General features: G+C 41.7%; 1 protein-coding gene across 1 annotated transcript in view; it reads left to right on the forward strand.

Annotated features, from left to right (window-relative positions):
* LOC122764856 (syntaxin-binding protein 1-like) overlaps window positions 1–16,239 on the forward strand; it is a 33,385-nt gene extending 17,146 nt beyond the window's left edge. Inside the window, exons 14-15 of the mRNA XM_044018816.1 lie at window positions 1,040–1,174; window positions 15,803–16,239. Coding sequence (XP_043874751.1) covers window positions 1,040–1,167 — 128 coding nt within the window. The 3' untranslated portion in view covers window positions 1,168–1,174; window positions 15,803–16,239. The remainder of the gene's footprint in view (window positions 1–1,039; window positions 1,175–15,802) is intronic.
* The last annotated feature ends 5,480 nt before the right edge of the window (window positions 16,240–21,719 follow it).

Below are 21,719 nucleotides of genomic sequence, written 5' to 3' on the forward strand. Positions count from 1 at the left end.
GTACACTTACCTACCCACTGGCCTGTTTAACTCATTCTGTCACAAGGAAACATGGTGTAATTTTGGACAGCACTTTTAAACTGGGGAAATGAGCTCCAGGCTATCTCCAATTACGACTGTAATTCTTTCTACATTGGCCTCGATCAATTGGCTCTCCAACACCATTAAATTGATAATTTTAACCTTTAATTTCGTCATTATACTTTTCAGCTTACTTTTGCCAGTCAGTTGCCTGTTTTGCCTGTTTGACTGTCAGTTTAAAGCTTGAAGCAAACGTGCCATCAGTATTCATGAAATGTACTAGCACACGTTAGTAGCATACTCCCATCATGCCGTTCGCTGTTCTACTGCGCATGCTCTATGGGCCGCTGAGGGAGCAACTCCATATGACTGAACGGAGCCAAAGGGGCAGTGCTCTATCCAGTTCTTACATGATCTATATCCAGCCTCTGGTCACATGCTTGCGCTTTAATGAAGTCTTATAACACCCTCGTAGGCAGGCACTCATGTGATTGGTGATCAAGGAGTGAGACATCTGATTATCTGCAGACAATATATATATGAAATATATATATACATTTACATTTACAAATACATTTCTGAAAACAAGAAATATTTGTGTTTGCATCACAAATATCTTTATAAATCTAACCTTTTACATGTGGGTTTTTTTGTATTTATTTATGGAATATTTTTATGTGCATTGAAAATGTTTTTGTGTTTTGAATCACATGTACATATATATAAATCCCCAAATATATTTGCAAATCCTTTTTGTGCATTTATTCTTGTTGGTGTGCATTTATTACTTTTGTGACTGTTCTGGCTCCACAGTATAATCCCTATAAAAACATTGACATTGAATTGACATATGTTTCATGCTATGAAGCATCAGCATATTTTGAAAACAAATAATGGGCTTGCATTTGCCAACTCTCACTAATTCGCTCTTTTAGAGTAATTTTAATACATATTATGATGAATACAATTAATTAACACAATTTCCCCCTGGGGGACAACATCTTTTTGTCCTCTGTAGGTTCCACACATGTTCTCACCCCACCTAAATACCTAAAGGAACTCCAGCACCCAGATTTCCTGGATCCCACAGCTCCAGTAGAAGGCACAGAGGAGCAACCTGCAGAAAAAACAACATTTGGAAGTTAATACACAGGTCAGAATGTGATTCATGTATCCCTGTGTTAATCCATCTACCCGGTGACTAACTTCAGTCCCACTGATCCCAGTAGTAACAAATGCTGCCTTTGTGAAGTGACTGACTCTGCTCATTGTGTTTCATAGTGTGTATTGAAGGAATTATATCAGTGTTTAGAGTAATTTTTCTTGTTGACAGAGTTAATGTTAAAGAAATCATCAATGTATTCATTGCAAGCTATTGCATGCAAGATAACTCGCACTTGTGGGGGTTGGAGGTGATAGATAAAAATCCTCCTCAGTGGACTTTGTATCCTGGTGTTATTACTGTAAGACAAACTTTTCTGGCAAAGGTGCATGTATCAACTTTTAACCTGATTGGTTGGGCAGCTGCACATTAATAATAACTAATAATTCCTACAATTACAATAGGTCCTCACATCAGGCAGTAAGTTAAATATCTTGCGGAAGAAGGCTGTGTCATAAAAAATTGGACCATATACATTGAGGAGTGTGACATGAGTAGATGTAGCCAGTTACCAAGATAAATCGGCCATTTTACTTCACTCTCTTGAACACAGCACACGCACATTCCAACTAGTAAAAGTGAGGCCCCAACCTAACAGAGGTAAACTAGGATGCATATCTAATTGGGAGAGTAGCAGTCACCCTCCACCCCCGTCCCACTTTCCCAAACAAAGTGTGATTGTAAACCCCACATACTCACTTAGGAGCTGCCGGACCATACAGGAACCACTAAACGGCAACTAAGTTAACACAGGGATCCCTGCTCCCTCTCCACTAATGAGGGAAACTGTGTGTGGAAAACAACAACAAAATATACATATATATATACAGTACATATATATATATACATATATATATATACAGTACACAAGCACACATGTATATATATACATGTCATTTAGCAGACGCTTTTATCCAAAGCGACTTACAAAAGTCATGAAAATGTCTCGGCTGGTGTACAAGCAAAGTAAAAGTCACATACCATAGTATGCTATGTCGGTGGATGGGTAATTAGTGTTCAAGCCAAAGTTTCACCAAAATTCTCCACATCCTTCGGGGAAGAAAATACCTGAGCCGGGTAGATGAAGCCGCTCCTCACACCTGCATCTCGGAGTCATTAGCTCTGCTAATTGCGGGAGTGGTTGACTGTCTGAGGCTTTCTCCTGCAGCTTCCCTTTTCAGCTTTAGTTTTTGTCATCCTGAGGATCCCAGATGGAGATATATATGCTATAACACTGGAAAATTGATTAAAATATTGGGTAGATGACCAAAATATCTCAAATGTGTAGAGGAGCCCTGAAAAACCTTCTCTACAACACTGCATGTGGGATGTTATTTGGACCCAGAGGTGTTTTTCTGCTTCTGGGACATTGTTCGGAACTTCTATCAGTTATTGGGGTACAGTCACAGCACAAAATTGGTTGCCTCATCAGCTAGATTGTTTCCTTGTGCTATCAGTGTCTGGTGCACTGCACATTTGACTATGGCTACTTCTTTTAGGAGTTGCATTGCTTGTATCAAATCAGATTCGGCTTGTCTGAAAGCTGCATTAATGTGAATCTCACCGCAAGGCTATATCAGGGGGTCCACAGACTATAACAATGAAATTGTTTCTCGACCAATGAATTGCAATCTGAGTTTCTTAATGTTAAAATGTACATACTAAGCACACAGGAGATCAGATTTGTGTGTCTAATTTGCAGTTTATTAACAATGTACAAAATGTAAAACACAACTTTTCAATGATGACATCATTTTTACAAAAATTATGAAAATGCTCTCTCTCTGGTACTCACTTACACACAGTTACCCACTCACACACACACCTACGCTGGACACAGCTGGCTCCGGGTCTGGCTCTTCTTGCTCACCAACATCTTCATCAGAATCAGAGGCTTCTGTGTCCTCCTTCGATGGAACTACATTGTATTAAAATATTAATATTAGAAATGCAACCACCATTGAAAAAACAACACACATCAGTAACCAACATTTCAAATATCGAAAACTTAACTTAAAATTACTGAACTGAGCATGTGATTGTGACTGGGACTGCTTCTGTAGATGCTCTGACCTGGTGATGATGGGCTGTGTTGTGCCTCACATTCTCTCCTGACTAGTCACAGGATGGAAGCTTAATTTTGGAGACAAATTTAAATAATTTAACGTGTTAAAAAAATTAATGCCGTTAATGATACATTCATTCCATAATTTTATATAAATTAATATATTTTCTAAGCTTCAGGTTTTTTTGTTGTTGTGATTAATCACGATTAATTGGTTAATTAATTTTTTTCTAATCGATTGACAGCCCTAATAATATTAAAACACCTAACATGTTCTTTTTCAATAATATTTACAACATTTAACATATACTTTTATATTTTATACACAACATTTACTTTGTATGTTTTTACAAGGGCCCCCTTTTTTTTCTGAGCTTCAGTAGCCCATTCCCTTAGGCTATTTGCTCGACTTCCTGCTGTTTTGGATCCTCTATTTTAACTATATCCCCACCGTGGTGAGTTAGGTATTTTCTGCATCAAAATTACCACAGAGAGGGCACGATAACCTTTAACCGGACCGTACTTCGACCTCTTGACCTCCTGTCCCAGTAGTAGAGTTCTCAACGGGCCTGAAAATTACAACCCGACCTGCGGGTCTTTAAGCCCGAACCAGGGGACTGGCCATTAGGAGTACCAGGAGTTTTCCCGGTGGGCTGATCGATTTTGTTTTTTTTTTATTATTATTATTTTTGCTGCGCCTTGTCTTGAAAACTACAGTAACTCTCCCGGCTCGGTGTTGCGTTCCTCCGTGTGCGTTCGAGGCACAGGGAAACGGCGGAGCCGGCGCTCAGTAGCAGCTTTGGGCGCCGGTGATCGAGAGGAGCTGCTGTTTGTTAAAGACTCCCTGTCAGGTGGACGGTTTCTGGTGGACTCCGGCTCCCAGAAGAGTCTTCTCTCCACAGCAACAGCGGACCTGTCAGCCCATGGCAGCGGCCCACGGTTGAGTGCGGCCAGCGGCTCCTCTATCGACACATTTGGTACCAGGTCTGTGACTGTTTGTTTCAATGGACGCAAATTTCAGTTTGACTTTGTGTTAGCCTCCATTACAGTTCCCATTATGGGGGCAGATTTTCTGTGTGCTAATGGTTTGAAAAAATTAACACATGCTAACTTTTCGGCATCGGGTGATGTTTTTCAGTGTTTACTGGCAGATTTTCCGTCTTTAACAACCCCCACGTTTTCTACAGCGGTTACTAAGCACGGCGTAAAACACTTCATTCCAACTATCGGTCCACTGGTTTTCGCGCGTGCATGGCGCCTCGACTAGTGATGTGTCGTTCGTGACCGTTTCGTTCAAAATGAACTAATCTTTTATATGACTCTGGAGTAATGAGTCATCTCAGTGAGTGATTCGTTCATTTTCATGCAGTACCTTCCTTCGCCACATGGCAGACAGCTGCATAAGTTCAGTCAGCAGAACAGGAAACAGAAATGATTAGTTCAGGAGTGACTCAACTGAGTGGTTCGTTCGTTCATTTTCATGCAGTACCTTCCTTCGCCACATGATGACAGGCAGCTGCATAAGCTCAGCAGGAAAGGAAACAGAAATGATTAGTTCAGGATTATCTTCAGGTTCCCGTGCATGCAGAGGACGTAGCCAAAACCACGGAGAATAAGCCATTCGGGCTTTTCGAGTTCCTGCGCATGCCTTTCAGCCTCAAGGGCGCGGCACAAACATTTTAGAGGCTGATGGACTCGGTGCTGCATGACGTTCATTTTCGTCTATCTGGACGACATTTTGGTGGCCAGCCCTTTGGCTGATGAGCACCTGTCGCACCTTAAGCGAGTTTTCCGGTGCCTCGATGAACATGGCTTGATTGTCAACACAGCAAAATGTCAGTTTGGACTGCCGGTGATTGATTTCCTGGGCCATCGCATTTCATCACAGGGTGCGGGTCCTTTGCCTTCTAAGGTGCAAGTAGTTGCGGATTTTCCCCGTCCGGTCTCGGTCAAGTCCTTTCAGGAGTTTTTGGGCATGGTGAACTTCTATAACCATTTCCTACCTCGTGCTGCCCACCTCCTGTTGCCACTATACGGGGCCCTGAGACTGAAAAAGGCCAACGACTAGGTCGACTGGACCCCTGAACGCATTCAGGCCTTTGACGGGGCTAAGTCTGCCCTGGCAAACGTGGCGCTCCTAGCGCATCCTGCGCCTCGGGCGTCCATTGCTCTCACAACTGATGCGTGGGACGTGGCTGTGGGGGCGGTGGTCGAGCAGCGTGTGGCTGGTGCATGGCAGCCTCTCGTGGTTTTTTTGCCGTAGTTTGCGAGACATCAAGCGCAAATACAGCATTTTTGACCGGGAACTGTTAGCGCTCTACCTGGCTACCCGCCATTTCCGTTTCGTGCTGGAGGGTCGCTCTTTCACGGCTTATGTCGACCACAAACCGCTTACGTTTGCTATGGCGAAGGTGACTGAGCCATGGTCTGCTCGCCAGCAGCGCCACTTGGCAGCCATCTCCGAGTTCACGACGGACATTTAGCATGTGGTGGGTAAAGCGAACCCTGTCGCGGGTGCTGGTGTGTCCTGTGCATCTTGGGGTTGATTTTTCCGCTATGGCTGCCGATTAGCCTGGTGACCCGGATATCCTTACGCTTAGGTCCACCAGTACCGGTCGCACATTGGAGGAGGCGGTGGTGCAAGATGGTGGTCCCGCCCTCCTTTGCAATGTCTCAACTGGCCGCCCCAGCCGGTCATGCCGGTCATTTGGCACCGTCGAGTTTTCGATATGGTTCATTCACTCTCTCATCCAGGAGTCTAGGCGTCGGTGAGGTTGGTGGCGTCTAAGTTTGTCTTGCCTGGCCTGCGCAAAGAGGTCAAGAAGTGGGCAGCCACGTGTGTGGCGCGCTAAAGTTCACCAACACACTAGCCGTTTTGTTGTTGTTATGTTGACCTGGTGGGACCTCTACCTCCCTCCCAGGGTTTCACGCACCTGCTCACAATGGTGGATTGGACCACCAGGTGGCCAGAGGCGGTTCCTCTGTCCTCCACAACATCCGCGGACGTGGCACGTGCGTTTCTTTCTGCTTGGGTCGAGCGTTTCGGTTCCCCGTTGAACATCGCCTCTGACAGGATCGCTCAGTTCGTTTCGGACCTCTGGTCTACACTGGCAAAGTCTCCGAGCACGCAGGTTCACCGTACCATCCTCAGCCTAACGGCTTGTGTGAACGTTTTCACCACTTTCCTCCTCGGTCGTTTGTGCCTGCTGAGCTCGGGACGGCCCGTTTTTTTTTTTGTGCGGCATGACGCTCACCAGTCGCCCCTCCAGCCTCCTTACAATAGCCCGTTTAGGGAGCTAGAGGCGGGTTTTAAAAGTTTCGTGCTGGATATGGGCGGCCGTTGAGAGTGTGTTTCGTTGGATAGACTCAAGCCGGGTCATTTCATGGCCGGTGAAGAGGTGTTACCGGCCCGGGTTCCCTGTCGGGCTCGCCCCCCTTCCAAGGCCCCTGTTGTGTCCTCTCCAGCTGTGTGTCCTACGTTGGACCCTGTTGTGGTCGGTGTCTCTCCTGCCCGTTGCCCCCCCTGTGGTTTCGGACGTGGGGTAGCGTAACCATTATGGCAGACTTGTTAAGCCTCCTGTGAGGTACTAATTCTTACCCTGGGGTTTCCCTCTGGGTGTTCGGGGGGGGCTGTGTGGCGGGCACTCAGGGGTGTGTTCTCTCACCCAGTTGGTTTCTTGGTAAGGGGTGGTTCTGTGATATATATATTTGCTGTATGGGGTGTGTGAAACTCACCTACGTCTCCGCCTTTCCTCATCCTGCCACAATATGTCAGATTCATTGATGGCAAAGATTTGAGGGCGGATTTGCTTTTCTGCAAACATGTAACTACCAGAGCTACTGCAGATGAGTTGTTCAAAATTACTGACACTTACTTGACAGAAGCTGATCAGAAATGGGAGGACTGTGTGTGTATCTGCACAGATGGGGCTCAGGCAATGGCTGGGAGACGAGGAGGGCTGCAAGTGCCAATCAAGCGTGTCTCCCCCAATGTGCAGTGGACACACTGTATGATACACCGAGAGGCGCTAGTGTCTAAACAGCTGAGTCACGAGCTGAATGATGTAATGACAGACATCATTGCCACTGTAAACTACATCAAAACAAGACCTGTCAAATCGTGGTTATTTTCCGCGCTGTGCGAGGAAATGGGATCCGCCTACACAGCTGTTTTGTTTCACAGCGAGTTCCGATGACTGTCACGTGGGAAGGTTTTATCCAGGGTGTTTGAACTGCGGGCACCCCATATGCATTCATAGAAGATCATAGTTGAAAGTACAGAAATAAAGATGTTCCAGACAATTGATAAGACAGTCTCAAATCATTGAAGTCACAAAGCCCATTCACGTTATATACATCAGCTTAAACAGGAATACCCCTAACACTCCAGTCCGGTCATAAGAATGGGAACCCCCCCACTGAGTGGGGAGTAGTTGTTAAAGAGTGGACTATTCAGGTGCCATTTTCATGTACTTTTAGATTCCTTCTCAGCACTAACCCATGTTGATAGGATGAAACACATTATGGGACCAAACCGTAAGCTTGTTTACTCGTTTCAATGGGACAACGGAGTAAATCAGATCCTCTAGTCTATGTGGAGATGCTAGGTTCTCTTCTATAGATTTCCAACAAGGACGAGAATTAGGGTTAAGCCAATCTGTAAGTGGTCTCAAAACAAATGACCAAAAATAGTACTTAAAATTAGGCACAGAAAGACCGCCCTGTGTTTTGTGTTGTTGAAGCATCGTTAACTTCATACAGTTGTGCTCATAAGTTTACATACCCTGGGAGAATTTATGATTTCTTGGCCATTCTTCAGAGAATATGAATGATAACACAAAAACCTTTCTTCCACTCATGGTTAATGGTTGTGTGAAGCTATTTATTGCCAAACAACTGTGTTTACTATTTTTAAATCAAAATGACAAAAGAAAGTACCCAAATTACCCTGATCAAAAGTTTACATACCCCAGTTGTTAATACCGTGTATTGCCCCCTTTAACATCAATGACAGCTTGAAGTCTTTTGTGGTAGTTGTGGATAAGGTTCTTTATTTTCTCAGATGGCAAAGCTGCCCATTCTCCTTGGCAAAAAGCCTCCAGTACCTGTAAGTTCTTGGGCTGTCTTGCATGAACTGCACGTTTGAGATCTCAATGATATTGAGGTCAGGAGATTGAGATGGCCACTCCAGAACCTTCACATTGTTCTGCTGTAGCCAATGACAGGTCAACTTGGCCTTGTGTTTTGGATAATTGTCATGTTGGAATGTCCACAAACGTCCTATGCGCAGCTTCCGGGCTGATGAGTGCAAATTTTCCTCCAGTATTTTCTGATAACATGCTGCATTCATCTTGCCATCAATTTTGGCCAAGTTCCCTGTGCCTTTGTAGCTCACACATCCCCAAAACATCCGTGATCCACCTCGGTGTTTGACAGTAGGAATGGTGTTCCTTTCATCATAGGCCTTGTTGACTCCTCTCCAAATGTAACGTTTATTGTTGTGGCCAAAAAGTTCAATTTTGATCTCATCACTACAAATTACTTTGTTCCAGAAGTTTTGAGGCTTGTCTCTCTGCTGTTTGGCGTAATGTAAGCGGGATACTTTGTGACATTTGCGCAGAAATGGCTTTCTTCTGGCGACTCGACCATGCAGCCCATTTTTCTTCAAGTGCCTCCTTATTGTGCATCTTGAAACAGCCACACCACAATTTTTCAGAGAGTCCTGTATTTCAGCTGAAGTTATTTGTGGATTTTTCTTTGCATCTCGAACAATTTTCCTGGCAGTTGTGGCTGAAATCTTTGCTGGTCTACCTGTTTGGTTTCAACAGAATCCCTCATTTTCCATTTCTTAATCAGCGTTTGAACACTGCTGATTGGCATTCTCAGTTCCTTGGATATCTTTCTATACCCCTTTTCTGTTTTATGCCGTTCAATTACCTTTTCTCGCAGATCCTTTGACAATTCCTTTGCTTTCCCCATGCCTAAGAATCCAGAAACATGGATGAAACATGCAATGGTCTGTCAGAAGCCCAGAAACTCACTGACCTTTTACACACACACACTAATTACAACCAAACAGGTCACAGGAAAGGATGGGAACCTTGATTAGCCATTCAAACCTGTTTGTGTCAACTTTTGTGCATGTTATCAGGTCAAAGTCACTGGGGTAACAAACTTTTGATCAGGGTCATTTGGGTACTTTCTTTTGTCATTTTGATTTAAAAAGAGTAAACACAGTTGTTTGACAATAAATAGCTTCACACAACCATTAACCATGAGTGGAAGAAAGGTTTTTGTGTTATCATTCATATTCTCTGAAGAATGGCCAAGAAATCATAAATTCTCCCAGGGTATGTAAACTTATGAGCACAACTGTATGTGGCCGTTTCCCTCCCCATGTGAATTTAGAGACCAAAGAGTGGACTTTCTTCCAGTAATCAATTGGGGGTGGTAAAGGCAGCATGGAAGAAAAGAAATGTATGCGTGGTAGAATACCCATTTTCACAAGTGACACACAAGCTTGCAGTGATTTTGGCAAATGTCACCATCTATTGAGATCGGCCTCAATGTTATTATAGATGCCCTGACGATTCTTATTGGCAGTATTAGTTAATGAAGGAAAAATGTCCACCCCCAAGTTCCTAAAGTGTTTGACCACTGGGATACACTGAGGTAGTGAGCTCAAATTCAATTTAGAGTTCAAAGGGAGAAGCACAGATTTTGTCCAATTGATTTTATCACCAGATAGAGAGCTAAATTTGTCAAAGGTGCCCAAAATATGAGGCAATGATATGGCTGTAACAGCGATTGGGAGCTGATTTTGCACATGTGGTATGAAATGATTGGGTGTTGACAAATTTTCTGTGCGAGGGGCTGTAATGACAAAACAAAAAGAAAAGGCTTAACGGGCACTCCTGTCGGCATGAGCGTGATAAATTAAACTTGTTTTATATGACACCATTCGTGTTTATCATTGAAGCGTAGGAAGCTCTAAATCAGGGGTGTCAAACATACGGCCCGGGGGCCAGAACCGGCCCGCCAGAGGGTCCAATCGGCCCACAGGATGAATTTGTTAAAATTTCACACTAATCTAAACGTAATGTCAAATGCTCCAGATACCCATGACTAAATGTTTGTGCCTTTATAGATCCAGTGTGCTGTGTAAATAGTAAATTTAGGCATGATATTGTTGAAATTGCACTTATATTTCTCAAGAAATTTCATGTTTTGTAAAATTATCCTTCAGTAAATGTAAAACAAAAGAGAAAAAACAAAGGGGTTCTTGTTCATAGGTTATTATGCTATTATTTTACTATTTTTACTGGTCCGGCCCCCTTGAGATCAAATTGTGCTGTATGTGGCCCCCAGACAAAAATTAGTTTGACACCCCTGCTCTAAATCCTGTAAATAGGTTTCACACTTACTGTAGTTTTATCTTTTGAAATTTCAGATTAGTATAGCTCTGCATACATTTTTATATAAAGTTGCAGAAGCTAATATATGATCTATCCTTGAATACGATTTTTGTCTGCGCAAATACAAAGTATATTGTCTTGGCGAAGGATTTATAGCTCTAAATAGATCTGTGAGACTGAAATCGTCAACTAAACCTTGGAAGGTGACTGTAGAAGGAGGAATATGTTGAGATGATGCACTAGATCTATCGAGTAAAAGATCACGGGCAGCATTCATGTCAGCGCCAATAATAACTGAAAAATCCTGCAGGTCACATAACGTCTTGCTAATTGTGTAATGTGGACTAAATTGATTAGTGGCATATATCCACAGACATTTTCTGACCATATATATTTGTTTTAATATAAGCATTTCAACCATCCTCACTTCTTGTTAAGGATAGTTTGTGCCTCAACACCACCAGGGCCCCTCGGCTTTTAGAGCCGAAAGTAGCTGCAGCTGAGGTATAATAATAACGGTTCGACAGGCGTTGTTTATCAGAGTGTTTAAAATGGGATTCTTGAATGAAGGCCACGTCCACCTTGTGTCTTTTCAGCCAATCAAGACACATTGAACGCTTAATGGGGGCATTAAGACCATTTATATTTCAGCTAGCTATGTGTAGCTTAGTCATTATTATAGACAGGACTGGGCAAATCTTGAGTTCTTGCATATACATTAGTCAGAAACGTAGAGATCCAAATATACAACCCAATGTCGCCATAGAAAAAGGGAAGAATAAAGAAGAAATAAGTAATCTAACATTTTAACGTATAACAAGGTGTCAGTAGCCACAAACAAAACACCCCCTATTTGGGCACTTGAACTGCGAAAGCTGGCTATTACACCATCACAAAAGCCCATCTCCCATACATTATTCTGAGTGACCAGTCAAATTTCATTAAAAAAACAACAACAGCTGAGATAGTCCTCAGCACAAAAAGATTTATAAATTACTCTGGCACGCTGCTATCGCTACGAAACCGGGAGGAATCAAGTACGTCTCCCATGGAGTTCTGAGTCGAGCCTGCCACTTACATGTCAATCAAAAACAAAGGAAAAGCAGTCCTCACTTTAGCAGATACTCCACCCTGTGGCCAAAAGGAGAAACCACACCTCTCTGTGTGTGATACTTCTCATCACTGAAGCTGGAGCACTGATACTATTTTTGTGAGCTACACTGCTTCACAGACCAATACATATACAATACATAAGAAACTGGACATTATAACCTCTTAACATTTGAAATAACATAAAAAATATATAGTGAGGGGGGGTGGCTTATTCTGTTATCATTTCTTGTCCTTACACTAGTGTAGTCATATTTCCGTCATCTGTTTTTGTTGTTGCTGCAGTTAATGTGGTTTCATCGTTGCATAGTCTGGAGGCTACTTTTAGTTGTAACATTTAATTTTTAGATTTTATATCTTGAAAAATCTGCCAAACAAAACAAACATATACTTTTATATTTATACATATATATATAGATAGATATATAAATATATGTATACAATTTCACTTAGAAATGCTACATGTCTGAGACCCTGATGTCCCTGATGAAAGTAGCGAGAGCTGCTGCATCAGGCTGCCACATGGGAGACGCCTGCAGCCTGTCGGCTGTGTCTTTGTTAACAGTTTCTAAAATAGGGTAGCATGTGGTACGAGACTGCGTGAGACTTGTTCAAAATCAAACATGGTGGCGCACATCTAGCCCAAACATCTCCACATCGCCTACTAATTTCAAATTAAGTGGGAAAAAAGAAAAAATATTTCACATTTCCTTTCTTAGCGGAAAAGGGCAAAAAGGTGAGACTGGAGGATCTGGAGGATTAGTCGCCTGGAGTTTTCCCTGGTAGAAATCCTGCACAAAGAATTCCAATTCGCTGTGAGAATCCCTGGAGTTTAGACAGCAACATGTGTCCCTGCTTGCGGCTGAAAATTACTCCCTGAAAGGATCGGAAAAAACCCGAACAAGATTTCTCAATGAGGAATATAATCACATGTAGGACACAATTACTGATCTGAAGGCACGCAGTATGAGGGACAATCTGGTTTTCTCAGGGATCCCAGAAAAAAAACAGGAAGAGGAAGAACAGGAAAAAATAGGATACAGAAGCGACAGTATGGAACTTCATAGGGAAACAGCTGAGACTTCCGGCAGACACAGTCAAAAAGAACTCTTTCCACTGGGCGCACTGCCTGGGAGGAAAACGACTGGAACTTCCGATTGTTGTCATGTTTGAACACTTAACATAAGGAGTTGGTCAAGAGCCGAGGCAGGGAACTTCGGGAAACGGACTTCAGCTCCGAAAGAGATCCTGGAGCAGGACACTGAAGAAAGTTTATTGATGGCTCTACATTAACAGTCAGTTATACCAGGCCAAAGAGGTAATTCCCTGGCTCTATCAAACACACAAAAAGCAAACATATCTCCCCTCAATAAACCCAAACGATCTATCCATAATTAAACCTTCACTGAAATGATTTTCCCCCTCTCATTACCTATTTAATACTGTCACTAATTTCACATAATAATACTATCAATGCATGTCTCCATAGTGTACCCCTCAGTAAAATCACAGTAAGAATATCTTGTTGGTTTTGGTTGGTTGATTCTTGTTGGTTTATTCTCCTATGTGTTTTTCATGTTTATGTTTTTCTATGTTCATGTACTATACATCAATATATTTTTTATTATTTGACCATGGGCACCAAGTGCACTATGCTCTATTGTTTACAGTAGGGATCAACTGTTAGCGCTCCACTATACTGTACATCTGTGCTACCCGAGGAGCGACCTGATTTTCTCCATGGGCTGAGGAGGAGGCGACGGGGGTGTCGTGCTGGAGCCCAGCGTCGTGCGAGAAGGAGATGCTTCAGAACTGTTATCCCGTCCATTATTATGGGAAATTTAAGATCTCTCCCAAATAAGATGGACGAGTTAGCGGCGCTGGCCCGGCATGAGAGGGATCCTTTCACTGCAGCATCATGCTGGTTACGGAGACATGCCTCACTGGGCTATCCCGGCACGGTCACCGTGCTGGACAGATTCCAGCTGATACAGGCAGACAGGATTGTGGAGAGCAGTAAGAGGAAAGGAGGGGGGATGATCACATCACTGGTGAACATCCAGGAAATAGATGGTAATATTACCATATATAACACCCAGAGCCGGATTAAATAAATGGACTATACTAGGCAGACTGTATTTTTTGGGCCCCCCCTCCATCGATGTATTTATGAATTGAAATCTGAAACTTACCAACGTTACTAATAAAAGTTAATTCACATTTTACATTGAGTTGGTTCTTTGTATGCCAAAATAAGTCATGTGTCGTATATTAAACAGTCTATCAGACTATCTTTTGATTTTTATTACTGTATTTATACGTTACTACAAGGCTCTATTAAATGCTATTAAATTATCCTTATCTTATCCATTGCGAGTGTCATTGTTAAGGCAGTAGTACCAGTAAATCACCAATAGGTGTCAGCATTACTATGTAAACAGAGCAAATAAGATAAATGTTATAAGCTATTGCATTTAGCAGAAAATCATAATTAAATGTGTTGATTAAATTGAATAGTTTTATAAGCAGTCAAATATACAAAGACCAATAACATGTGCAGTAAGAGAAACTGTGCTGTAGTGATGAAGAGGTTTATTTTCTTGGACAAGCATCACCTCTCTTCCATTTTCTGGTATTCAACACTCAGCAGCTCAGCTCCTGGTCTGTTCAGCAGTTTTCTCCTCTGGTCTGGATGTTTCTCTGGATGGTGTACTGTGCAGTGTTGTTTTTGGAAGCCATTCTAGATTTAGTCTTAGTTTTAGTCTTTTGGACTAAAACGCTTATTAGTTTTAGTCATGTTTCAGTCATTTCTATACACACATAAGTTTGACATGAAATTTCCTCCGCCGGTGGTGCGCCGTGACCGACTCTAGATATATATATATATATCTGTATATACATATATATATTGAACGTTACTAATACGTTACATATACGTTATATGTATATTTATATATACATATAAATATGTATATATATATCCATATTTTTATATTGCACTACTTTCCACAGAGAATGCCACTTTTTGATCTGCCGTATTGTTTTTCACCCGGTTGATGCTACATTAATGATGTCCCATGTGTTCTTTGTCATTGTTTATCTTTTTGTGGTGCATGGTGGCTCTGTGGGAGCACCCATTACTTAAGTTGTAAAAGTACAATGACAATAAAGACTATTCTATTCTATTCTATTCTATTCTATTCTATTCTATATCACATGCAGATTAGTAAATGTAATAGACTACTGCACAATCAATAAACTTAAAGCAGCAGTGGTTTCACTCGATGGAGAAAAAGCATTTGATAGAGTAAACGTTTTTTCTGAAAATTTTCTGGATCGAAATTTTTTACAGTCACTCAGTGCCTCTGTCAGGACAAATGATCAAACTTCTCCAAGCTTCACCCTCCAGAGAGGCACCAAGCAAGGTTGTCCACTCTCTCCTTCACTGTTTTCCTTCTTCTTGCAGCTGCAATTCATGCAAACAAAATGGTATTCCAACAAAAAACTGCATCACAAAATAAGCCTCTATGCTTATGATGTATTATGTTTCCTTCAGATCTCTTTCTGAAACCATTACATTTATTAATGCATTTTAATATATTTTCAGCCATATGAGATTCCTCAAGAAATTGAACAAAATTGATTATCCTACCAATCAACTATGGCTTCAAATCATCACCATCCAGTCCTCTCAAATCAACAAACATTCGATATCTGGGTACACATTTTTCTTCCAGGATGTCACATCCAATACAATATAAAAAAAGATGATTTTCTTCATTGTCTATTTGTATGTTGAATATCTGACATAGAAGTTAGTGGGGAAGTGATTAGTACGCATGTGAGAGATACATACATATTAATTATGAGTGATCAGCCAAACTAACACAAACAAACCAAAAGGTAATCGGAAATGGAAATCCCCGGTAAGTTGCTACTCAAGAAACATTTTCAAGGTTGGCAGGTCTGCACATGTTACAAAGTGAAAAAAGTAAAAAGTAATCACACATCCTATTTTTTGTCTTTCAGGATCAACTGAAATCTTCACACTCCTGCTCACCTTCTGAAAACCCTTAAAGACTTGGAGAAAGAAACACAGTACATTTAAGTTCTTGTAGTGCTCCCTCCACAAGTCTCATATGTGAGTAGCATCCCCCCCAGCAAGACACATCAAATATGAACTTTACACTTCACAGGTTTATCAAAGTTGGATTTAAATAGAATGCTTTGATGTTGAAAAGACTTTGTATTTTATCTCATCTATTGTGTTGCTGTGTGAAGTTTTTGATTTTTTTTTGGTTAAAAATGTAACATTTGTTGGAGTTGGAGCATACCATTCTCTATGAAATGATAAATATCAGAATCTTGTACAAATAATTCAGTCTCAACACTGTGTCTGAGCTGGAAAATATACTATGTTGTTATTTTTAGCTGGAATTAAAGGGGACATATTATACCCTATTTCCCCCATTTAAATAGTTCCCTGGTGTCCTAATGAACATGTCAGTGACATGCTTTGGTCAAAATACCATAAGGATGAAGAATCATAGTAGTTCAATAACCCTGCTAAACCCGCCCCTTTCAGAACGCTCGGTTTTCGTGCATGGTCCCTTTATATGCAAATGAGACACAGGCAAACACACACCCACTTCTTCCAGGGGGTTTCTGATTTGTCCTCTTTACAGCGCTTTACAGCTCTATTCGTCTCCCCCTCCCTCCACTAGCTCTCTGACAATATCAACATGTCAGCGAGAGTGCCGTCACAGGAAGAGACGTCCTACATAAGGATCGAGCCGAACACTGTCCAACTGTAAATCAGTTAAAAACACTTAGGAACAGAAGATCAGCGGTGACACAGAGAGTGCAGCACCGCTGATCGCCACCGCTGATCACCAGCGGCGCGCTGAGTAAACTGTATGTTGCTGTATCAGATCGTGTGTTTGTGTGTTCGCACCACTTCACATCAGACTGCGACCAGCGGTCGCCGTATTTAGTCAGGGGACGTATTTCACCGACGTACAAACACACAAATTGTTAAGAAAAGATCACATAGAGCTCATAACTGACCATTCTGACACGTCCTAATTAAACATATTTGTTCAGTACGTCCTCCATGACCGGAGCACAGACTCAGTCTGATACAATCACATAAAGCAGCTGTTTATGCAGCTCACCGCTGACCATCAGCGGTGCTGCACTCTCTGTGCAGCGGTGCTACACTCTCTGTGTCACCGATAGCCTAAACTGCCGCTGGCGATCAGCTGATCGCCACCGCTGATCGCCAGCGGCGCGCTGAATAAACTGTATGTTGCTGTATCAGACTGGAGACTGTGCTCCGGAGACCTCACCACCGCTGACCACCTCCGGTGCTCCGGCGAGCGGCATAAACAGCTGCTTGTGAAGTCTGATGTGAAGTGGTGCGAACACACGTTTGCTGACTTTATCCGGCACATTAGCTTTATATATAAAATCCTCTGTAAAACACTGTGCTCCACTGTGCAGCCACCAACAGCACACTTGTCCCTCTGCGTTGACATAATAACGCTCTTCCTCCCTCGCCTGCACTCTCGCAGGGACAAGGTGGAGCTAAGGTGGAGCTTGCGAAGTAAACGTACTGGTGGGGCGGTAACATTCGCGGTGAAATGCGCATACTGACGTCATAAGCGCAGGGAATTCAACATCGAGCGTTTTATCGCCTATACTTACACTAAGCGGAACCACGAAAACATGACTGAGTATTGTTTTTCACTTTGGCGACTGGTAGGGCCCCCAGAGTCCCAAATATCAGTATTAAAATGGTTAAAAAGTTGATTTTGCATAATATGTCCCCTTTAAGCACATGAAAGGTTAGTGTTTGGTATAGTAATCTTTTTGTGCATCGTCTCAATGCTCAATAGCGATGTTTACGGCGTATTTTTGTCTGGTAGTGACTAAGTTTATTTTTGTGTCTCCAAAAATGTTTGATCCTATTTTTATTGTTAACTGCAGTGTAGTGAGATTTTCTGTAACTAGTTATTCAGTGTGTGTGTTTGAAGAGAGAGTATCAGTATATCAAAGTATATCACGTCTGAGTTTCTGTGATAACAGTACTGCTTCAACAGTACTTGCTGCAGGTTGTGTATGTTAAGCTAATAAAATGTCTTCTCCTGACCTCTAACTCTTTTCACTAGTTGAAATTGGTGCTTCACTACAGGATAGGAGAGGGTAACTGATGTTCATATAGCACTCTCCCAGTCTTGATGACCACTCAAAGCACTTGACACTACAATTTTGCTATTCACACACACACTATCAGGGGCATTTAATGCCAGCACATGAGCACAAACCTCCGCCTGCATGAAGACTGAAAAACACGTGTGCGATACACTTGCATACAGGCACGCGTATTGCGATGAAGGGTGATAAGTGTCATGCCACGTTCAAACGCAGCCTGTGCGCACGCTAGTCTCAATGTACATATAATTATTTAGTATTGAATTGAATTGAATTGAATTGAATTGAGTTTAATTTAATTTAATTTAATTTAATTTAATTTAATTTAATTTAATTTAATTCATTATTTATTTTTATTGAAATACATTTTTTTATTTTAAAGTAATTATTAATTTTAATTTATTTATTTACGGAATAATTTCAGCTACTTAAAAATAAAAATATCCTGACAGCTCTTATGGGGCTTGGGATTCTGCTTTCTTCTCATCAATCCTGTATGAACCTGAGACTATGTGTACCAGCTGATCTGTGTAGATAGAAAATGAATAACTGTCAGGTCCTGATGATCCAGTGTACCTCACTGAGGAAGAGGCTGTGCACATTTACGGACAGCCTCTTCCTCAGTTTGGCGCCTGAGCCATGGTACAGTCCCTGTTATACCTCAACATCCCGTTATAGGCGTGCACACGCTATAGGCATTAACACGTGTGTCACTACTGTACTAAAGCCAACGCTTCAGACGCCTTAACGTGTTCATGTGTAACTGAAATAGTTTCACATTGGTCTCTCTTGGTAATACATGGACCAGACCCGTTGCCAGACCTCAGTTTTAAGGGGGGCATATGAAATGCATGGGGGGGCACAATTATTAGCCTAAAGTACTTGTATTTTTTATCATCCATGCAGCATGTAATCATCATGTTAAACATAACCAACAGCAATATGACCAGGTATAGCCTACAACCAGCGCGTAATTTGTTTACATATGACAGCGCAGGGATGATGAGACGGACACAGGTCCCGGAACACATACAGAAAATGGTGCTGAATAACAACACACAAATGTCGACAATGCCGATACTAGGTACTATTTTTAGTACCTGTTCAGGCAAAGTTCCAAAAGCATGCTGAGTAGGTACTATGCGATGATTGGTCAGACTGCCGTCACAGTAAGAGATGTTCCACGCAAAAATCAAGCTGTTGGGGATTAGCTCATTCAAGATGGAGTCACATCCATCTTGGATGGAGACCAGATGAGCCCTTTGCTCAAAGACAAAGAGGGTCATAAAACTCAGTCTCTAAAGATCCCTTATCTTTCACACATCAGTGGGAAACCCATCTCAGTGGTCACTTTTTGACATGTGACTCCATGTAACCAACAATACATTAGCCAGGTTTCCCCTCCTTCTTGCTCTTCTCAATCTCACCGGGGGACACAGGCTCCTCTGCTCTTCAACTGAAGATTCTTCAGCACAGAGCTAAACAAGCTTCCAGCAGCAAGAGAATCCTCTCACTCATAGCAGTCTGCTATCCTCTCATCAGAGGCAGTGACAACAGAACCTGCCTAAGGATCAACCAAGGATCCAGAGCCAGGTTAGGTCCAACTAGCTAACTTTGTAAGGAGGAACCTGAGCAACAGACACCAGAAACACAGTCAACCAGCTACCGTTCCTGGACCAACAGACAGCACCACAAAAGGACATTTCTGCATCTTTTAAGGAATTGGTAACGTGACTGGGCCTAGCATAGCATCACGCTACTTGGCTAAGCATAGATGAAATGTTGTACTGAGCTTACTTGCTCACACAAAGTGTTGTTGTAATGTCTAGATTTAGGTTAATATGATGTTAGTGATGTCCATTCTTCTTAGCTTTCAGCTCTAGATGTGCATGCTTCTAACCTCTCGTCTAACCTGGCATCTCAGTTTACAAACGTTTACCAAGAAACACAGCAGCCATGCGGTCAAGAAGCCATCTTTGATTCCGCCATCTTGTTGTAGTTTCTTTGTCAACCACCATCTTGATTTGTAGTCTACCTCTATCTGACTTGACCATTTGACCTGTACACACACAGACTCTCTCTCCCTTTCACGCACACACTGTATATAGTAACATTAAGTAGATATTCTTGTTTAAATCTTTGATGTCTTTTTAATAAATCTTTTTTCTAAAATATACAGTCTGGTCTGATTAATATTGTGTACCTCTTCCCTGTAGAACTCCAATACTTCAATTCACCTAACTATTGATGTAGTATTGTGATTTATCAATTATTAAGTTAATTATTAATCATAATCCAAATTATTCTCCTGTTTGAGAGGAGTGGTCCCCCAATTTGAGTTTGACAAAAATTTTTATTTCATAATTAATTAATTCTAAAAAAATCTAAATTCATAACCAATCATACTGTTAATTGTGCTTGAAGTTGAGAAAATGATTAGAATTCTTTTTCTTTAAGTTGATTAATTGTACAGAAACCCACATGGAGGGTGGGAATTCTATATTTCCTACTATCAACATGGCCTGAGATATCGACTCCGGTCTCCTGAGCATTTTTTTCACTATTGTCCAGACTTTTAAAGTGTGTTTTATCCATTCATTCTTTATTTTGATTTTACTGACTGACTTTGTATCAATGAATGGTTGTAAAAGTCAGGATTTTATAATCTACACAAAGTAAACTTATTGGGCGGTAGCTGGTGCATTGTATGGGGTCCTACCCCTCCTTATGTATGACTGTTAATATGTCTTCTAACCATGAATTTGGGGGTCTCCAGATGTTAGAACATAATTATATAATTTACATAATATGGAAGTGAACTCATTCATAAAGATTAGTATTCTCCAGAGAAACCATCTGTTCTATTGTTTTTTTAGTTTGGTGATGGTTTCCCTAATTTCACTCTCTGTGATGGGTTTTATTAAGAGTTCTGCTTCCTCACTTGATAGTTTATTCATTTTAAGGGGTCTTAAAAACTAATTTACTCTTCCTTAAATTCTAGTTCTTCAGCTGTATATAGCTGTTTGTAGTATGTAGCAAATGAGTCTGATATTTAAGTGGGATCGGTCTCAAAACTAGTGGTTTCAGGAATCCTGATCTTTGGAACAGCACGACTAGGCCTTTCTGAGTTAAAGCCTACTAACTTTATTCCCCATTTCATAATATAATATTTCTATTAATATATCTGACCACTCCCTGTGCCTTATATGTCTTATATGTCCTCATCCAATTATTGTCTAAGTACGTGTTTTTAAGAGTATCTACCAAATTGTTTATGTTCCCTTGTTAAAGGCGACATAGACCTGAAGCTCCAATTAACGCTGCTTTTGTGTGTGTATCTGCATTATTACCTCGTTTGTGAAACCCTAAAGTTTCATAAAAAACAGTTCAGCCACTGCTGAGAAAATAGGGTTTTATTGTTTTCCTGGGCTCTGCAAAGTGGAAAAGCACTTTTGTTTGTGGATGATGTCATCAGAAAACCTCACCACTCCTCTAACCACCATAGCGCCTCCTGGTGCGGGCACTAGTCTGGGCACATCCGGTTGCGTACATTCAACCGCAGAAGAAGAAGAACTACTCTCGTTGTAGCTGCTGAGATGCAGAGCATCCACCGTGCCAGAGGGGGAGCTGTGTATCTGAGAGCTGACCTGTTAATTATGTCATTTCCAGGTACCTGGCCAATCACAGGACAGTGGGAAAGCTCTTGTTGGCTGGCCAATCACAACACAGTCTG

This window comes from Solea senegalensis, unplaced genomic scaffold (assembly GCF_019176455.1).
Source record: "Solea senegalensis isolate Sse05_10M unplaced genomic scaffold, IFAPA_SoseM_1 scf7180000017714, whole genome shotgun sequence".
NCBI lineage: Eukaryota > Metazoa > Chordata > Actinopteri > Pleuronectiformes > Soleidae > Solea > Solea senegalensis.